Below are 17,923 nucleotides of genomic sequence, written 5' to 3'. Positions count from 1 at the left end.
CCTGTGATGGGTTTGCAGGAGAGTTGAGAGGTGTTGAAAAATAGTTGTTCTATTGACTGACGTTCCTGCATACCCTCTTTGCAGTGGCGAGTCTGGAGCAGGGAAAACAGAGACCACCAAGCTCATCCTGCAGTTCCTGGCCACCATCAGCAGCCAGCATTCGTGGATTGAGCAGCAGGTCCTGGAGGCCAACCCCATCCTGGAAGGTATGCAGTCACCCACGGGACCAGCCTCCTTTCCAGGACCTGTGGGCTGGCACCTTCCTGCCAGGGGGTGCCTGTGGGGAAGGGCAGGATAAGCCATACACTTTCAGCGACTTCTCAGGATTCCTCAGGACACGAAAGGCAAGGATGGGGTGGATGGTAGCATGGGGGCTTCCGGGAAGCACAGAGAAGAAAGACCGATGATCTGGTGAGCTTTCACAGGTGTGATTTCCATGGAACCTAAACAAGTATTCCTTTTAAAAAGGGCTCCAAGGGACTTCCCTAGCGGTCCAGTAGTTAGGACTCTGCGCTCGTACTTCAGGGGATGCGGGTTCGATCCCTTGTCAGGGAACTAAGATCCCACATGTCGCGCAATGCAGCCAAAGACTAAAAAATAAAATAAAAAAAAAAAAAAGGGCTCCAAGATGAAATCAATTTGGGAAATGCTGGGAATGGATTATTGATACATGGAAGGATCCCAAATGCATTATGCTAATAAGAGTAGCCAGATCCTCTGTTTTTTTCAATTATGTGTGCAGGTGAGGATGTGTGTGCAAAGGATCTTTCCTAATGCAGTCACATCCTAAAACCTTGCAGAAACAGCTCTACAGAATGCACTTTGGATCATGCTGCAGCCCAAATGCCATCTGGTCTAAGCTCCTTATCTGCACCCTGATCCGTGCCAGCTCTTGCCACTCTCTCTGCAAGCTTGCCCTCTGGAACCCAGCCTCCACCCTACAGCCTGAGCAATCTTTCTAAAATATAAATCTGCCTCCACACTCCCTCAGAAGGTTTCCTGCTTCCCCTGTCACCTGTGGGACTAATGCCAAACTTCTTAGCTTGGCATTCAAGGCCCTGCGCTCCTTGGCACCCCCTGCTAACGGTTCCATCCATCTTCCACTGCTTTCCTCCTGTATCCTATGGTCCAGCCGAATTTCCCTCCCTGGAAGCACACTCCATGCTTTCTGACCTCCGAACCTTTAGCTGCACTTTGCCTTCCTCTTAGCAAACCCTCGGCTGCCACCACTGTCCACCGTAATCCTACCCATCCTTCGAGTCTGGGCTTGGCCACCTCCTCTGAGAAGCCTTCCCAGAGGACCCCAGTAAAAGTAAATTTTCTCTTCTCTGCTCCGATCATGGGCATCATCCGTCGGCCCTCAGCCTTTGGAAATGCCAAGACAATCCGAAACGACAACTCAAGCCGCTTTGGGAAGTACATCGACATCTACTTCAACCCCAGTGGGGTGATTGAGGGGGCGTGCATCGAGCAATTTCTCCTGGAGAAATCCCGGGTCTGCCGGCAGGTAAGGCCTCCGCCTGCTGCACTGGTCCTGGGGGAACCTCCCCCGACCCCAGGATGGGAGTCAGGGGATTGGGGAGGCTTCCAAGAGCGGTCCCTTCCATCACTCTCACCCCTCCTTTCCTCTGCCCCAGACCCCCATAGGCCTTAGCTTGCTGTCATTGAACCCTGGTCCGAGATGGGCCAAGGACCCTTAGAATTGGATAATGATGGTCCTTTCCCAATATTCAAGGAAATGATTTATTCAAGGATGTTCTCTTTTGAATTTTCCATCTATACAGTTGCCCTCATCCTTTGGTGCTTACTACTCTACACCTCTACTAGAATTAATTCTGAGGCCAGGCCAGTCCCCGTCTGGGGGTGGATGTATCTTCAGGTGTGTTGGGGCCCCTGGCAGGAGGACCTAGATGACACTGTCCAAAAGACCACCTGCAGGAAATGAGGTGGCATGTGGTCTGTGTCGTCAACACAGGGCCTTGTACTCACGGGGGCCCGGTCTCGGTTTGATGCTCTGTTGTTGCCATCTTGAAATTCTTAATAAGTCTTTAGCAAGAAGCCCCATGCTTTCCTTCTGCACTGCGCCCCACAAATCAAGTAGACAGTCCTGGGTCACAAGGAGCCCAAAGTGTGGCAGCCATGTCGGCTGAGTTAACACGGCTTTGTTGGGGGTAGGGTGCTCTCTCTTATGATGCTATAACCCCCAACATGTGTGTGCATAAGCGCACATGCACCACACACACACGATGTTTCAGATTGGGGACGTGCTGCCAAAGGGACTGGCGCTGTGTGTTAGGACAGACAGACACCTGGGCAAGCTGAAGAAGGAAGCTCACCTTTAGTGACCCCCACCTGGCGCCAGGTGTTTCCCCTGCATTATCTCATTAGACCTTCACAACAACCATGAGAGATGGGTCTCTTTCTCCCCATTGTATAGATGAAGAAACTGAGTCCGGGTAAGTTAAGTAACTTATCCAGGGTCACAGAACTAGTAGAAGGTAGTCTCTCCGACTCCAAAGTTTGCCCTTTCCAGAAGCTTATAATTCTTCGCATGGAGGTTGGTGAATTCAGAGAATTTGTTCCTCAGAGAGGTACCCCAGGATGGACAGGAGACTTCTAAAGCAGGTCAGAGACAAGTCCTGTCCATGATAAGATGAAAAAATTTTGGCATATCTATACTGTGGAATGCTGGGCAAGTTAAAAGGATGGGGAGGTGTGTCTGTGTCAGTGTAGACAGACGGCTAAGAGACCCATTTAGATGAAAAAAAGAAGCTGAAGAACAATAAGTATGTTCTTGCCTAAAAAATAAAAATAAACTTTTCATAGATATACTCTAAGTAAATACATTAGTGATGTCTAGAAAGGAACACAGGCCATCAAACTGTTCTGAGGAGGAAGAGGAGGTCATTTGAGGAGTGGCAAGGTGGGGCGGAAAGAAACTCACCCTGTAACACTATACTTGGCATTGTTTGAATTTCACAATGGGGATGTGAAATAAAGTTTAAAAATGCAGAGGCCCAGCTAGGTAAACCTGTGGATGTCAGGTCCTGGGGGTCACACGGTGAATAGGAAGGCTTCACCGTAGACTGTAAAGAGTCCAGGGTTCTGAGTCAGAGGGCCCGGGTCTGAATCTGGACACACTGCCTCACCTGTGACTCCGGGTTGCCAGGAGCAGTCAGGATGCAGGGAAGCCCCGGGGAGTGACGAGTTCCAAGGGCAAGGTGGCCTTTCCGCGCAGAACAGTCAGGATGAGAAGGCCTTGGAGGAGCGACCAGGCGTGGCCATCCCTCAGGTCAATGCCGGAGCCCTACCTGCTGAGAAAGAAGGAAGCTGGGACAGGACTGGGGGCAGGAGACAGTCCTGAGGCCCCGCAGCCTCGGGGGAGATGCTTACAAGCTCCCTGGAACTCCCTCCCCACTAGGCCCCCGAGGAGCGGAACTACCACATCTTCTACTGCATGCTCATGGGGATGAGCGCGGAGGAGAAGCAGCTGCTGTGCCTGGGCACGCCCTCTGAGTACCACTACCTGACCATGGTGAGGCCCGCGCTGCACCTTCCCTCCCCGCCCCTCCCCTCTCGCCCCGCCCCCGCCCCGCCCCGCCCTTCCTCTCCCCGCCCCGCCCTTCCTCTCCCCGCCCCTTCCCTCCTCGCCCCTCCCCTTCTCGCCCTGCCCCCGCCCCGCCCCGCCTCTCCCCGCCCCTTCCCGTCCTGCTTCCTCCCCACGCCTCAGCCCCCTGTGGCCTGGGGCTCCGGGAAGAGGAGGAGACCCGGTGCAGGTTTCTGTTCAACCTTCCTTTCCCTCCCCGCCTCTCCCTTCCCCTCCCCCCTCCCCTTCCTACCCCTTCCCTCCTCTCCCTGCCCCTCCTCTCCCCTCCCCGCCTCTCAATAACAATGAGGAAGAAGGAAGAAGGGCCGGCTCCAGCTCAACCCTTGGTTTACAGCCTCATAAAAGCCCAAACTGTGGTCGGGCCCCTGGGCAGGGACTGAGGACGCCCCTTTTCCATTCTCCACTCCACCCTTCCTGTGTTTGGCATCCACTTTGCGGCCATCAGAGGCTTACCCTTGTCCGTGTGCTTCCTTGTTTCCTACTGAGCCCATGGTCCCGCCCCACAAGCCTCATCTTCCTTCGTTCCCTATGGACAGAAGGCTCTGAAAGCCTCGTTTCATTCCAGTCACCATCCTCGTAGGTGCCGCTAGAACTTGAGCTCCAGAGAGCAGGGGCCTTGCTCCCTGCGTCCCCATGAACGAACAGTGTAGCACAAGCAGCTATCAGGCTCACCTTGCTGCTGAGGGAATGAATGAAACCCACGTCTTGACCCTGTGTCCTGCCTAAGCCCTCTCTCCTGGGTCTCTGCCTGGAGGCCTCCATCATCTCTTGCCTAGACCATGGTGCTAGCTTCCTCCTGGGTCCCCCCCTCTCTCCAGACTTGACCCCAATCTATCATCCAGCCCGAGACCTCCCACAGAGCAAGTCTGACAGACAACGTCTCTCATTACAGCTCTTCAGGGGCTCCTTGTGGCTCCTTGGCAAGGTTTCCAAGTCCCTCCAGATCCCACCACCCACCAACCTCTCCCCCTCAACGGCGACGCCAGGCTCCTTGCAGCTTCCACCCGTGCCTCCCACCTCACTGCCCAGTTCTGGCCGTTTCTCCCCTGTGCTGCTGTGAAGCTCAGCCTGTGGGACCGCTCAAGTGCCTCCTTCAGGAAGCCTTTCCCCAGGTCCCAGGAGGCTGGCCCAGCCCCCTTTGGTCTCAGCGCCTGTAACAGCCTATGACCCCACCATTCGCTTTGTGCCTCCCCTCCTGGATGCAACAGCACCCAGGGCAGGGCCTGGTCTCTCCATTTCTGAATTCCCAACAAATAGCCCAGGGGCTGGCACACAGTGAGCCTTGGAAAGTGTTTGTTAAAGGAATGAACCTGTGATGTTCCCCCCGAGAGGGTGAGGCAGGTGTTACGATGGATGGCTGACAAATAGAGGCTCAGAGAAGCCGAATGACTTGGCCGTGGCCACACAGCTGTCAGGCTACCATAGCACGCTGCGTCTGTGTCACCACTGTTCCGCCTCTGTGTATTTTCTTTTTCTTTCTTAAAAATATTTATGTATTTATTTATTTTTGGCTGATTTGGGTCTTTGTTGCTGCGTGCGGGCTTTCTCTAGTTGCGGCGAGCGGGGGCTACTCTTCATTGCGGTGCACGGGCTTCTCATTGCAGTGGCTTCTCTTGTTGCGGAGCACTGGCTCTAGGCGCACGGGCTTCAGTAGTTGTGGCACGCGGGCTCAGTAGTTGTGGCGCACGGGCTTAGTTGCTCTGCGGCATGTGGGATCTTCCCGGACCAGGGCTCGAACCCGTGTCCCCCTGCATTGGCAGGTGGATTCTTAACCACTGCACCACCAGGGAAGCCCTTCTGTGTATTTTTTGAGCTTGGGCCTCCACGTGGCCCCTTGGGATCCACCCGGAGCCAGTGCAGTATCACTTACCAGGGCCCTTTGGCTGAATCCCTGATGCATCCCTGCCTTGCTGGCCCTACAGTGGAGGAGGTAGGGTGTGGGGTGGCCCCAGAAACCTGATGGGCCCGATCTTGCAGGGGAACTGTACCTCCTGTGAGGGGCTCAATGACGCCAAGGACTATGCCCACGTCCGCTCAGCCATGAAAATCCTCATGTTCTCCGACTCCGAGAACTGGGACCTCAGCAAGCTGCTGGCCGCCATTCTCCACCTAGGGAATGTGGAGTTCATGGGTAATGCTGTTTCCACCCAGAGTACACCCCCTGGGGAGGAAGAATGGGGGGACTGGGACAGAGTAGAAAAAATCCCTGCGGGTCCTCACCCAAAGGACCCACCAAAGTCACAGCATCTTGGAAAAGTACATTGAAAATTTTAGCTATGATTTTGGAGGCCTTGTGGGGTTAGGGGGAAGATGCCAAAGCTTAGGGCCCTCCAAAGGTGAAGACTCTGATCAATCACCCCCCCACTTTTGGCTGGGAACCCAAAGGGTGAACCAGAGTAAGCAAAGCCATGCATGAACTTACAAACCGGTTTGTAAGCATCCAGTTGGTCTGGGGGATTAAGGCGTCCTGGCTTGTTAGTGCCTCCAAGCACCTGACTGACAGAGTTGCTGACAGTCCTCTGTGGAAGAAAATAGCATCAGCCTAGATCGCAAATTATTCCCTTAAACAGTTTCAAACAAAATATCCAGCATGCATCCAAAAATAAACAAGAACAAGGAAATGAGATACCATGAGCAAGAACCAGCAGACATAATAGACAATAGAAACAGAGCCACAGAGATTTCAGAGATTGGAATTACTGAGCACAGACCATGAAGCAGCTATGATTGCTTTGTTCAAGAAAAGAAAAAACCAAGCTTGAAAATTTAGACAGGGAACTGGAAACTATAAAAAAGTGACATTACAGGTTTTAAAAGGAACCACATAGAAATTCTAAAGTAAAAAAAATAAAAACCAAAATGAACTCAATGGATGAGTTTAATGGCCAGTTTTTTTTTTTTAATATATATTTATTTATTTATTTTTGGCGGCATTGGGTCTTTGTTGTGGTGCACAGGCTTCTCACTGCAGTGGCTTCTCTTGTTGCAGAGCACAGGCTCTAGGCACGCAGGCTTCAGTAGTTGTGGCACATGGGCTCAGTAGTTGTGGCTCACGGGCTCTAGAGCATAGGCTCAGTAGTTGTGGTGCATGGGCTTAGTTGCTCCACAGCATGTGGGATCTTCCCGGGCCAGGGCTCGAACCTGTGTCCCCTGCATTGGCAGGCGGATTCTTAACCACTGCACCACCAAGGAAGTCCCTAACGGTCAGTTTTATAATGTGAAAAAGGAGGAAACGTCAGAAGAAACTGTGTGTACAGCATGGAGAGATAAAAAGATGGAAAATATAAAAGAGAAAGTAGGAGACCTAGAAGATACAGTGAGAAGATGTAGTATACATTTAATTCGAGTTCTAAAGGAAAAGAGAAGGATGGGGCATACACAACATTTGAAGAGATTGTGGCTGGCTTTAGATCTAATGAAAGACACCAATTCATAGAGCAGTGGGGGGAAGATGGACTTTTCAATAAACTGTTCTAGAGTGATTGGGTATTCATATAGAAAACATGAACTTGAACCACTGTCTCACAGGATATGAGGAAATCTACTCCAGGCAAGTTGTAGCTAGGTGACCATGTAATGAACCAGACGTGGGTGCTGACAAGCAGGGGGCTTCAGGACATGGAAGAGAATCAAATGTGATATTGAAGAAATGAAGCCAAGTGAAAGAATACAGACAATTATAGATCACACTTACACAAAATTTAAAAACAGGTAAAATTAAATGCTACAAAGGAATGCAGGTAGTTAGATGACACACAGGTAAACAGGTAAAATTAAATGCTGTTTAGGGATGCATATGTAGGTAGTAAAAAGATAAAGAGAAAATAGGGAACTGGTTTCCATGGAGGTCAGGAGAATACTGCCTCTTGTGGAGGAACTGGTCTGAGCAGGAAAGGATGTGGGAGGCTCCGGGTGTTAGCAAGGCTCTGGGTTTTGGCTTCAGTGGTCGTTAACACAATGTTGACTTAATAATTATCCGTTATAACATGCCCTTGGATTTTATGCATTTTAAAAAGTCTGTATACTTTATTTTACAATTTTTTAAAGTTTAAAAAAGAAAAAAAAAATACAGAAACAGCATTCCTCCCTCCCCCCAGCTCAGCAGCCCTAAGGTAGAGGGGCTCAAAGGGGAGGGACTTGAACTAGGAGGTGGGTCAGGAGACGTGCAACAGAGCTGGGCCCGGCTTCCAGCCACTCCTCCGCTCAGCTCCGTGCTTGTTTGACCAAACGAATGAACACGCCTAGGTTTCTATGGACAGCAGAGTGGATGGAAGGGGACTGATGGCTGATTTTCTCCCTCAGGAGACCCCACCTGCCCCACCAGCACCTTCTCCCTCCAATAACTTCAAACTCCCCTTTGAGTCAGGGTCCCGATCTCAGCAGAGGGGGACATACCCTGTTAACAGTAGTTACAGCTAAGGTGTTGATAGGTCCCCAGGGAGGCCTCCGCTCTCAGAGGGGGTCTGGGAGAGGCAGTGCTTCCCTCCTGGGGACGGCTGTCTCTAAGTGTGGATCTGGGGCTGCCTTCCTGAGGCCTCTGTCCCATCACTTCAGGCCAATTTGCCTCTCAGGGTCATTGCTTCTCTCTGCAGCTGCGGTCTCCGAGAACCTGGACTCCTCTGACGTGATGGAGACGCCCGCCTTACCCACCGTGATGAAGTTATTGGAGGTGACTGGGCTGTTATGTCCACCAGCTTCCATTTTCGTGAAGAGCCCCGGGGGTCTGGGCTGACAACCCTTCCCAGGCTCTAGTTCCTTCCTCCTACCCCTCTCCCAGGCTCTCCGCTCACCCCCTGAGCTCCCTGGTGGAGTGTTGCAGGCCCTGGGGGTGGGAATCAGGGTGGGGTCGTGGAGCTAACCATTAACGAAGTCCTGGAAATGATCAGTTTCGCTTGAACATGTGTTTCTTCCCTTTTCCCTGACCTTCCTGCTCTTCTGTGGCCTTTACTCAACTTTCCACCCCACCCAGACCCCAGGCTCTCCCCACTCACACAATCTGATGTCCTTACATCAAAAGGTCCCTGCCCCGTGTCCTGGTCCCCGGGGCTTCTCCATGAGTTGTGCTATTCTGGGCCCGTGGAATGTGCTCAGACCATTCACCCTACACGTTATTAAGGAGACCAAATAGAGCGTTGACTTGGAGGATGAGCGATGGGGCATTGTAATGTCCTCCACATCACACCCCGTTGACAGGTCCAGTGGGAAATTAATAGAATCAGAAGGGGAGGGGGAAAAAGCAATCACATTAGGTGGGCATGTTTTGCTGCTAATGTTCTTCATGTGGTTCAGGGTTCTTAGAAACCTTCGGTTTTTGCTGGTTCAGTCTTTCCCGCATGGTGGGAGGGACTCCATCCAGACTCCTCTTGCTCCCTTGGGTCTTCAGCCTCCAGGCAGGAGTGACGTCACTTGGGGCGTATCCAGATGTCAATGGCCGGGCCTCAGAGCCCTTCCTTCCCGTTGTTTCCCAGGGTCCACCCAATGGTGGGCCCAGCACCAGGAGACCAGCACAGGACTGGTCAACCAAGCAACCAGCATGCTCGGGGCCCACCCAGCTTGTGCATCCTTCCCCAACACTGATACCCCAGTGCTCAGACTGACCCTGGACTGGGCCCTGCCCAGCATCCTGACTCTGGCCCTAGTCACAGGCATCTCCTACCCTCAGGCCTTGGGCATAGGGTATTTGGTCATGAGACAAGGTGTTGGCGCCAGGCCCTGCTCAGTCAGCTGTGATGCCAGCCCCCACCTGCCTTCCAGGTGAAGGACCAGGCACTCCGAGACTGTCTGATCAAGCACTCCATCATCATCCGTGGGGAGTTTGTCACCAGGCCCCTGAACATCACCCAGGCTGCAGACCGGAGGGATGCCTTCGTCAAGGTGCAGAGCTGCGGGAAAAGGGGCCTGCGTGTCAGTCTGTTGAGCATGGCTCCTTGCCTTGTGGGTGGACAGCAGGAAAGGGCAGAGATAGCTGGGCAAGTCCCAACTCTGCCGGTCACCTGCCTGGTAACCGTGGGCTGCCTAGTCTCTCCAGGGTGGTTTCTTACCTTAAAGTAAGGATGATCTCCCTGAGTAGGTCCATGAGATCCAGTGTGCCTGCAGCCTTTCCAGGTGAACTGGAAAGGGTCAGCCTTCCTCTTGTACATCAAAGCCTGTGGGCTCTACCCCATGTCTCCACAGGGCATTTATGGGCACCTCTTCCTGTGGATTCTCAAGAAGATCAACGCCGCACTTTTCACCCCACCTGCCCAGGACCCCAAAAACGTGCGAAGGACCATCGGCCTCCTGGACATATTTGGTTTTGAAAATTTCCAGAAAAATAGGTATGGAGATCAGTGCACCTGCTTTTGGAAAATGGAAGATAAGCTTAGCTCTTCTCTGAGCCAGCTGGAGGGTAGCCATTCCTCCCCCTCTGGGCTAGGAGCAGGACCTCTCACCTCCGCTCACAGACACCAGGGTGAGTCCCTCAGCAAGACTATGGCTTTCCTCAGTGAGGTGGTCCGTGCATATCCCCTGGCATCCACAACATGTCTAGAAAAGGCCACATAACTAAAAGCATCCCTGAGAGTCAGGCTAAAAGCACCTCAGCATTCATCACCCCTCTTGAGCCATCCACTCTCCTCATGAACTAGAGTGAATCATCACATGTGGTTAGGGTGAAAATGGAAATCAGTAACACTGATGCAACTGCATCTAGGTGGGATATCATACTAGGTAATGGGGTTTGTGGCCCATCACCGACTCTTCAGCTTGGCAGGGGTAAGGTGAGGCAGGACACTTCTGATCCAGTGTTCCAGTCTGGAGGCTGAAGATCTGGAGGCAGGAGGCAGTTCAGGAAAGTAATTCCCAGCTGAGACTGTGATGAAGGCTGGGGGTGGGGGTAGAGAGGGGTGGTGAGGGAAGCCAGGCAGTGGGGCCAGATGAGGACAGGTGTTGCTCTGGGGCGTTATCCGGGGGCTGGAGGACGAGGAAATGAGGACTGGGGACAAGCAAGCAGGAAGCGTCCTACATGCGTGACCTAGCTTACCCAGGTGAGCCTGGTTCACTTAAAGGGATGCGCTGGATGGAGCCTAGAGTTGGTTCTGTTACTGAACTGAATTCAGGTCTGCTCACCCAATGTACAGCAAAGCCAATCTACTGACACTGGGCTATAGTGAAGGAAAACACAGCATTTATTGCAGGGTCAGGCAAGGAGAACGGGCAGCTCATGCTCAAAACACAAACTCCTTGATGACTTTCAGGGAAAGTTTTTTAAAGGTAACTTTAGGGGTGAGGGTCACAGGGTACGTGATCAGCTTGTGGACTTTCTTCTGATTGGTTGGTGGTGAGGTAATGGGGTGATGTTTCACGTAGCTTAATCATCAACCTTCTGGTTCCAACCAGTCTGGGGTCTACGTGCTTGTGGCCAGCGTGTAGTCACCATCCTCCACCTGGGCAGGGGTCTTAGTTTCTGTAGAAGAACTCAAAGAGATTCATCAGATTGTTATGTATACCCCTTGAGGAAGAACTAGGACTCTGTTTTATCACTGCATTATTGTTTCTTGACTGCATTTCCTCACTTCCCTAATTAGGAACTGCTTGAGTCTGCTCTTTGGAACTCAGGGATGGCCTAGGAGACTAAAGCCTTTCTCTACAAACAAGAAACAGGGGACGCAGAGGGGCTTTTGTACCCAGGAGGGTCCTGCAGGGTCCTGCTTGGTTTCGGTCCCAAGTGGAGGCCTCTGGGCACTGTCAGAGGAGCCAAGGGGCTGTCCTGACCTTGGCATGCCCCTGCCTGAGGCCCTATCTCCAGCTGAAGTCTGAGAAGGTCCCTTTGTTGCAGGAAGGGGGGCTGCTTCCAGGGCCCGAGAGTGGGCCCTTGTCTAACACTCGGAAATGAATTGTCCGAGGAGACACATGTGCTGACAAAGCAAGAGACTTTATTGGGAAGAGGTGCCCGGGTGGAGAGCAGCAGGGTAAGGGAACCCAGGAGAACTGCTCTGCCATGTGGCTCGCAGTCTCAGGTTTTATGGTGATGGGGTTAGTTTCCGGGTTGTCTCTGGCCAATCACTCTGACTCAGGGTCCTTCCTGGTGGCGCGCACATCGCTCAGCCAAGATGGATTCGAGCGAGAAGGATTCTGGGAGATTGGTAGGACATATGGACTGGTGTCTCCTCTCTCTTTTGACCTTTCCCGAATTCTTCCACTTGGTGGTAGCTTGTTAGTTCCACATTCCTTACCAGGACCTCCTGTTTCAGATAACTCATGCAAGTGGTTACTATCGGGCCTGGCCAGGGCAGGCGGTTTCGGTCAGTGGTTTCCCCAACAACTTGGCCACGATTGTCAAGATACAAGCCATTCCAAACGCAAGCACACGGGGGTGACAGCCTCCCAGGACCAGCTCTCTGCAGGCAGATGGGATGGGGTAGGGCTAGCAGAACTCAGCCCAACGCGATGCAAGCTCTAAGTAAACTAAAAAGTGATTCTGATCATTGGTTTCTGGCCCTGAGAGGGGCCGTTGAGCAGACCAAGCACACTTTTGGACCCTGTGGAGGTGGATGAGTAGCTGGTTGTAGGGGATCTGGCCATTTATGCAAGGACCCTCCGTGAAGGAGCCACGAGCCAGGTTTGTGATAGGGCTGCAGTCTGGGGGCCACGTGAAGGAGCAGGGCTGTGTCACTCGCAGCACCCAGTCACTGGCCCGACCAGGGTTCACCGAGCGCTCTTGTTGACTGAAAAAAAGTGCACAGCCTCAAAGTTGAGAGTCATGTTTTATTCGGTGGACATTCTTAGGACTTGAAGCCCAGGAGACAGCATCTCAAATAACTCTGAGAAAACTGCTCCGAGGAGGTGAGGGGCATCCCCAGGCATATAAGAATTTTGCAACAAAGGGCAGGTAGTTGGAACATCAAAAGATTATTGTTAATTAAAGAAAATCAGACATCCCAAGTTAAGGCATTTAGCGCTTTTCTATGTATGGGAAGATGCAAGAGTCAGGGCTCATTGAAATCATTCCTTTGATAGGTGCCTCAGCTATCCGAGGCCAGTATCCTGTGCTTTCTCATCCTGAGTCTCCTCAATCTGCACCGCTGGGGGTGGCTGCAGTCTGCTGACTGCTAGATGGTGGCCATTCCTTGTCTCCATCCTGAGTTCCCTCGGGGCTCATGGCTGTGACACCCTTTGTTTACTGATATGGCAGGCAGCATTCTTAGTCCACACTCTGCAGGCGGTGTGTTAACTCTCTTGGGTTAACAGACCTTGAACAACCAGCCCCGGGTACCACGCGGCTTTGCATAAATGGGCAACCCATCCTGAAAAAGAAATGCCTAAGAAGTGAGACCCAGAGGCTGAGCAGAACAAGCAGGTCAGAGGAGGGAGGGGAGGGGGCTCACGCGTGTGAAGAAGACTCAGAGGTAAGGAGGGGCAAGGTGCCTTCCCAGCACTGTGAGAAGTCCAGGGTGCCCCTCAGCCACTCCCTGGCAGAGACGGGCAGGCTTTCTACCGTGTCACTGTCTGTCTGGATCCCGAACACAATGGGCGCCCAGGTCCGCGAGGATTCGAAGCAGCGGCAGAGCGGGATCAGATCTGCTCCCCCTAGTGGCTGTGGAGGGTGATTGCGGGGGTGAGGCTGTAGGCAGGCAGAGCCGGGAGCAGGCTGTTACTGCGATCCAGGTGAGGGAGAAGCGTGGCCTGGATTAAGGTAGCAGCAGTGGCCGTGAAAAGAATTAAACAGGTCTGTGTTGGAGAAAGCGTGGACCAGACTTTGGCAACTGATTGGAACTGGGGAGGAGGGAGAGAGGGGTGTCAGGCATGACGGGCTGGTTTCTGACCTGAGCTAGGGGTGATAAGTGGCGGACCCATTTCCCAAGGTGGGGAACCCAGGAGGAAGAACAGGTTGGGAGGATTGGGGTGGGGGTAGGGGGTATGTCTGGTTGATGCAAAGGAGCCCAGCCAGAAGCTCATCTCAATACCAAGGCCACTTGCCCATGGATGCTGGGGTGGCTACAGGACACCTGGTCTCCCAGGGATTGTCTCCGTGTCAGGATACACAGGCCTGGCAGAGGACACTGCAGGGGACCGTAAGGAGCCAAAGGCAGGGGCTTGATGATACACAGAGCCTCCTCAGGTCTCTGAGTCTGTTCGCTGTGGGGTGGAGGAGGTGAAGGAGGTGGAGGTAGAAGAGGGAGGCTGTGTGTCAGCGTGTACATGTGTTTGGGGGTATGCAGCTGTGTGCCAGTGGCCGGCTGCAGTAGCGACCGAGCCAACCCTGCCCCGCCCGGGGCGGCCCTGTCCCCACAGCTTCGAGCAGCTCTGCATCAACCTGGCCAACGAGCACCTGCAACAGCTCTTCGTGCAGCACGTGTTCACCATGGAACAGGAGGAGTACCGCACCGAGCGCATCGCCTGGGACTACATCCACTACCACGACAACCTGCCCACGCTGGACCTGCTGGCCCTCAAGCCCTTGAGCATCATCTCCCTCCTGGACGAAGAGAGCCACTTCCCACAGGTGCGCCCCCGGGCCCGCCGCCCCTCGGGTGGAGACCCCACACGTGGGAAACTCCGGGGCTGCTGGAACCTCTGCCGGGAGTTAGTTAGCAGACAAGCCCCAGCCTTCCAGCCTTCCTCTCCTTCAAGGCCTGCCTCCCGCAGGAAGGCACCTGACTCTACCCTCACTCCCACTCCCCAGCACGCATTATTTAGATTCAAGAACACACCCCAAGAGGGGGCTTGTTCAGCCTTGTGGGTCAAGGGCTGCAGAGGGTTCAAGACAAGGTAACACTTTCATTCTCACTTTGAGGGACTCTGCCTGTCCTTGGGGAGATGGATTCTCAAATGTAGTCAGTAAGAGCTCTGATCCACAGAAGGGAGAAGCTCTGGTCCCTGGGCAGCTGTAGGGAAGGGCGGAGCAGGAGAGCTGGCGGTGGGAGAGAGACCCAGTCTCTACTCCCACCTGTGTCCTCACTCACCGCAACAAGCTGCCGCCACCTGGGCATCCGTTTGCTGTCTGTAGAAAGGCCCTCAGTCATTCTGAACCCAGTTGTTTTGCCCCCTTGAGGGAGCCTCTGAGACCTGGGGCTGTGCCAGCTGACCTCCCAGTGGCTGGACTCTGGGACCTCAGCCCATAGGGTGTCCGTTCTTCCAGGGGACAGACACCACCTTGCTGCAAAAACTGAAGAATGTCCATGCCAACAACAAGGCCTTCCTGCAGCCCAAGAACATCCACGATGCCCGATTTGGCATCGCCCACTTTGCCGGCGAGGTGTACTACCAGGCAGAAGGTGGGTGCAGCTCCTCTCCGCAGCCCCTTCCTTCCAAATCCCGAGCAGTCCAGGGAGGCCAAGGAAAGAAGGCTGAGGAGACTAGGTCATTTTGCAGAACCAGCAATGGGACAGAGGGAATGGAATGGACCAGGCATGTTTGTTTGTGTTTTGTTTTGTGGGTAATAGTTCTATTGAGAGATAATTCACATACCGTAGAATTCACCCATTTGAAGTCTACAACTCAATGGTTTTTAGTATATTCACAGAATTATGCAGCTGTTGCCACAATTTTAAAACTTTTCCATCACCCCAAAAAGGAACTCCCAGTAGCAGTCATTCCTCATTTCTCCCCAGCCCTAGGCAACCACTGATTTCTGTCTCTATGGATTTGCCTGTTTTGGACATTTCACATAAACGGAATCATACACCACGTGGCCTTTGTGACTGGCTTCTTTCACTTGGCATAATGTTTTCATGGTTCGTCCACGTTGTAGCATGTATCCGTACTTTGTTTCTTTAAATTACAATATTCCACCGTACGAATATGCCACACTTTGTTTATCCCTTCATCAATTGATGGATATTTCGGTTGTTTCCACTTTTTGGCTATTATGAATAATGCTGCTATTAACACTCATGTACAAAACTTTAAGTTTTCCTTTTTAAAAAAATTTTTTTAATTTTTTGGCCACGCCCCACATCTTGCAGGATCCTTGAACCCGGGCCCTCGGCAGTGAAGGCACAGAGTCCTAACCACTGGGCTGCCAGGGAATTCCCCACGTACAAATTTTTATGTGGACATATGTTTTCACTTCTTGGGAGTATATACCTAGGAGAGGAATTGCTGGGTCATATGGTAATCCTATTTAACTACTGGAGTAAGCACCAAACTGTTTTCCAAAGCGGCTGCACCATTTTACATTCCCATCAGCAATATATGAAGGTTCCAATTTCTCCAGCTCCTTATGAGCACATGCTAATTGTCTTCTTTTTTATTGTAAGTACCTTATCAGATAGAGAATGTGCAAATATTTTCTCCTATTCTGTGGGATATCTTTTCACTCTCTTGGTAGTGAAAGTGTATATGCTGAGATAAGGTCAGGCATGGTTTTGATTGGAGAAATAAAGACCTGGGGTGGTCAATCTGCTGATGTGCTTAGAAAAATGAGAAAGGTGGCCAGAGAGTGCTGTGGTCAGGAAAACGAGGCAGACGGTCATAGTGTCACTGTGGGGCTCGTATGGAGAAATGAGGAGTTGCTCTGATCTGTTTAAATGGAAACTCGGAGTCAGGGATTTTCCAAGCACTTTTCAGGTGGAGGGACAAGGCAGCAGGAGGGGCTGATGTTTTACATAGAGGAGGGGCAATGTTAGGAGGTCAGGGGATTATTTCTGTTGGAAAAATAAGGAGCTGAGGCTGCTCCTTCGTAGTTCCCACCAGATCCTGGCTTTGGGGCTCTTCCGAAAGGGAGAGACCAGAGCTAGCGGGACCCCAGAATCCCAGAATACAAAGACACTGAGCGCAGCAACCTCCATGCACTACTCAAGGCCAAGTTTTAGTCTTTGAAGTGACCTGAAACTTTTCTGTATGCTAAGATTAAGGTAGCTTCTTTCTGAGTGCAAAATTTTATTCACGCTCTTTGACGATGGGCCTGCTGGTTTTTCTTTTGGCGCCCTGCTGAGCTTACTCTGTCTTTTGAGGGACTGAGCCCAGGGGTGCCTTGACCCTCCTCCGACTCTGAGAACACCTGGGGCGGGGAGGCTTTGCCTAAGCCTGGAGAGGCACAGGGTGCCACCAAGTGTCTGCCCGTCCCCACCTGCAGAAAGCAGCCTCCTGGCACACAGCTGGGAGAGGGGCTTAGGTGGCCTTGGAGCCTCGCCTAGGCTCTCACCACTCCCAGCTTGGTGAGGGCCGCATGGCCCCAGCTCCCGGTCCAGTCCCCTCCTCTCACAGCACCTGCTGGCAGAGGGGGAACCAGGCTTCCTTCTTCCACCCTTGATGCGGTCTCCCTGCACCCCACACCAGGATGTGTGGGGTTTTTTTTTTTTTTTTGGTATGCATACAATTCAGTTATAGTTTTGTTAAATTAACTGTTAAATGGCAGAGATACACAGATGAGCTTTATAGTATTTTGGGGTTTTTTTGTTTGTTTGCTTTTGTTTTTTTAATATATAAATTTATTTTTATTTTTGGCTGTGTTGGGTCTTCATTGCTGCACGCAGGCTTTCTCTAGTTGCGGCGAGCGGGGGCTACTCTTTGTTGCGGTGCGTGGGCTTCTCATTATCGTGGCTTCTCTTATTGCGGAACACGGGCTCTAGCGTGCAGGCTTCAGTAGTTGTGGCACGCGGGCTCAGTAGTTGTGGCTCATGGCCTCTAGAGCACAGGCTCTGTAGTTGTGGCACATGGGCTTAGTTACTCCGCAGCATGTGGGATCTTCCCGGACCAGGTCTTGAACCCGTGTCCCCGGCATTGGCAGGCGGGTTCTTACCCACTGCGCCACCAGGGAAGTCCTATAGTATTTTTGTAGTTCCTTAGTACCACTTAGTATTTCAATATTGTATCAGCTTCTGATATCCTGTAAATGTGAATTGGAGGGAATAAGAAAAGTCTTTCATAGGTTATCACTTTTAAATTCTGAACAAAATAGAGACCACACACTACTCAAATTCCTAAGAATTTAAGAATGCACCCCACTAAAATGTGGGGTGACTCAAAGCGTGAGGACAAGTCAGGCTCTGGCCCTTGCTGGGTGAATCCCTCAGCAGGCCCCGGATCCTCATCTAGCCTGGCTTCGAGAAGCAGCCTCTTCCAGTGCCTTCTCCCTGCGATTCTGTGCCCTGCCTCAGGTGGTCCACTCTCTCCCATGGCAGCAGGGGAGGGGTGCTGTCTGCTCACCCCCAGACCCATGCCTCTGTTCGTTGGCCAGCGCTGCCGTGGCAAAGTTCCACAAATACGTACAGAAATGTATTTTCTCACAATTCTGGAGGCCAGGAGTCCAAGACAAAGATGTCGGCAGGACTGGTTCCTTCTGATGTCTCTCTTCTGGCATCTTTATTGTCTCTGGGTCCTAATCTCTTCTTC

At 52.2% G+C, this 17,923-nt stretch overlaps 1 protein-coding gene across 1 annotated transcript in view; it reads left to right on the top strand.

Annotated features, from left to right (window-relative positions):
* MYO7B (myosin VIIB) overlaps positions 1-17,923 on the top strand; it is a 99,500-nt gene that overhangs the window by 38,573 nt on the left and 43,004 nt on the right. The window contains exons 6-14 of the mRNA XM_061199089.1: positions 85-206; positions 1,365-1,507; positions 3,422-3,535; positions 5,585-5,738; positions 8,200-8,276; positions 9,362-9,481; positions 9,782-9,924; positions 13,880-14,090; positions 14,727-14,862. Coding sequence (XP_061055072.1) covers positions 85-206; positions 1,365-1,507; positions 3,422-3,535; positions 5,585-5,738; positions 8,200-8,276; positions 9,362-9,481; positions 9,782-9,924; positions 13,880-14,090; positions 14,727-14,862 — 1,220 coding nt within the window. The remainder of the gene's footprint in view (positions 1-84; positions 207-1,364; positions 1,508-3,421; positions 3,536-5,584; positions 5,739-8,199; positions 8,277-9,361; positions 9,482-9,781; positions 9,925-13,879; positions 14,091-14,726; positions 14,863-17,923) is intronic.

This window comes from Eubalaena glacialis, chromosome 1 (genome assembly GCF_028564815.1).
Source record: "Eubalaena glacialis isolate mEubGla1 chromosome 1, mEubGla1.1.hap2.+ XY, whole genome shotgun sequence".
In the NCBI taxonomy this organism is placed as follows: Eukaryota; Metazoa; Chordata; class Mammalia; order Artiodactyla; family Balaenidae; genus Eubalaena; species Eubalaena glacialis.
This window is presented reverse-complemented; position numbering and strand designations above follow the sequence as displayed.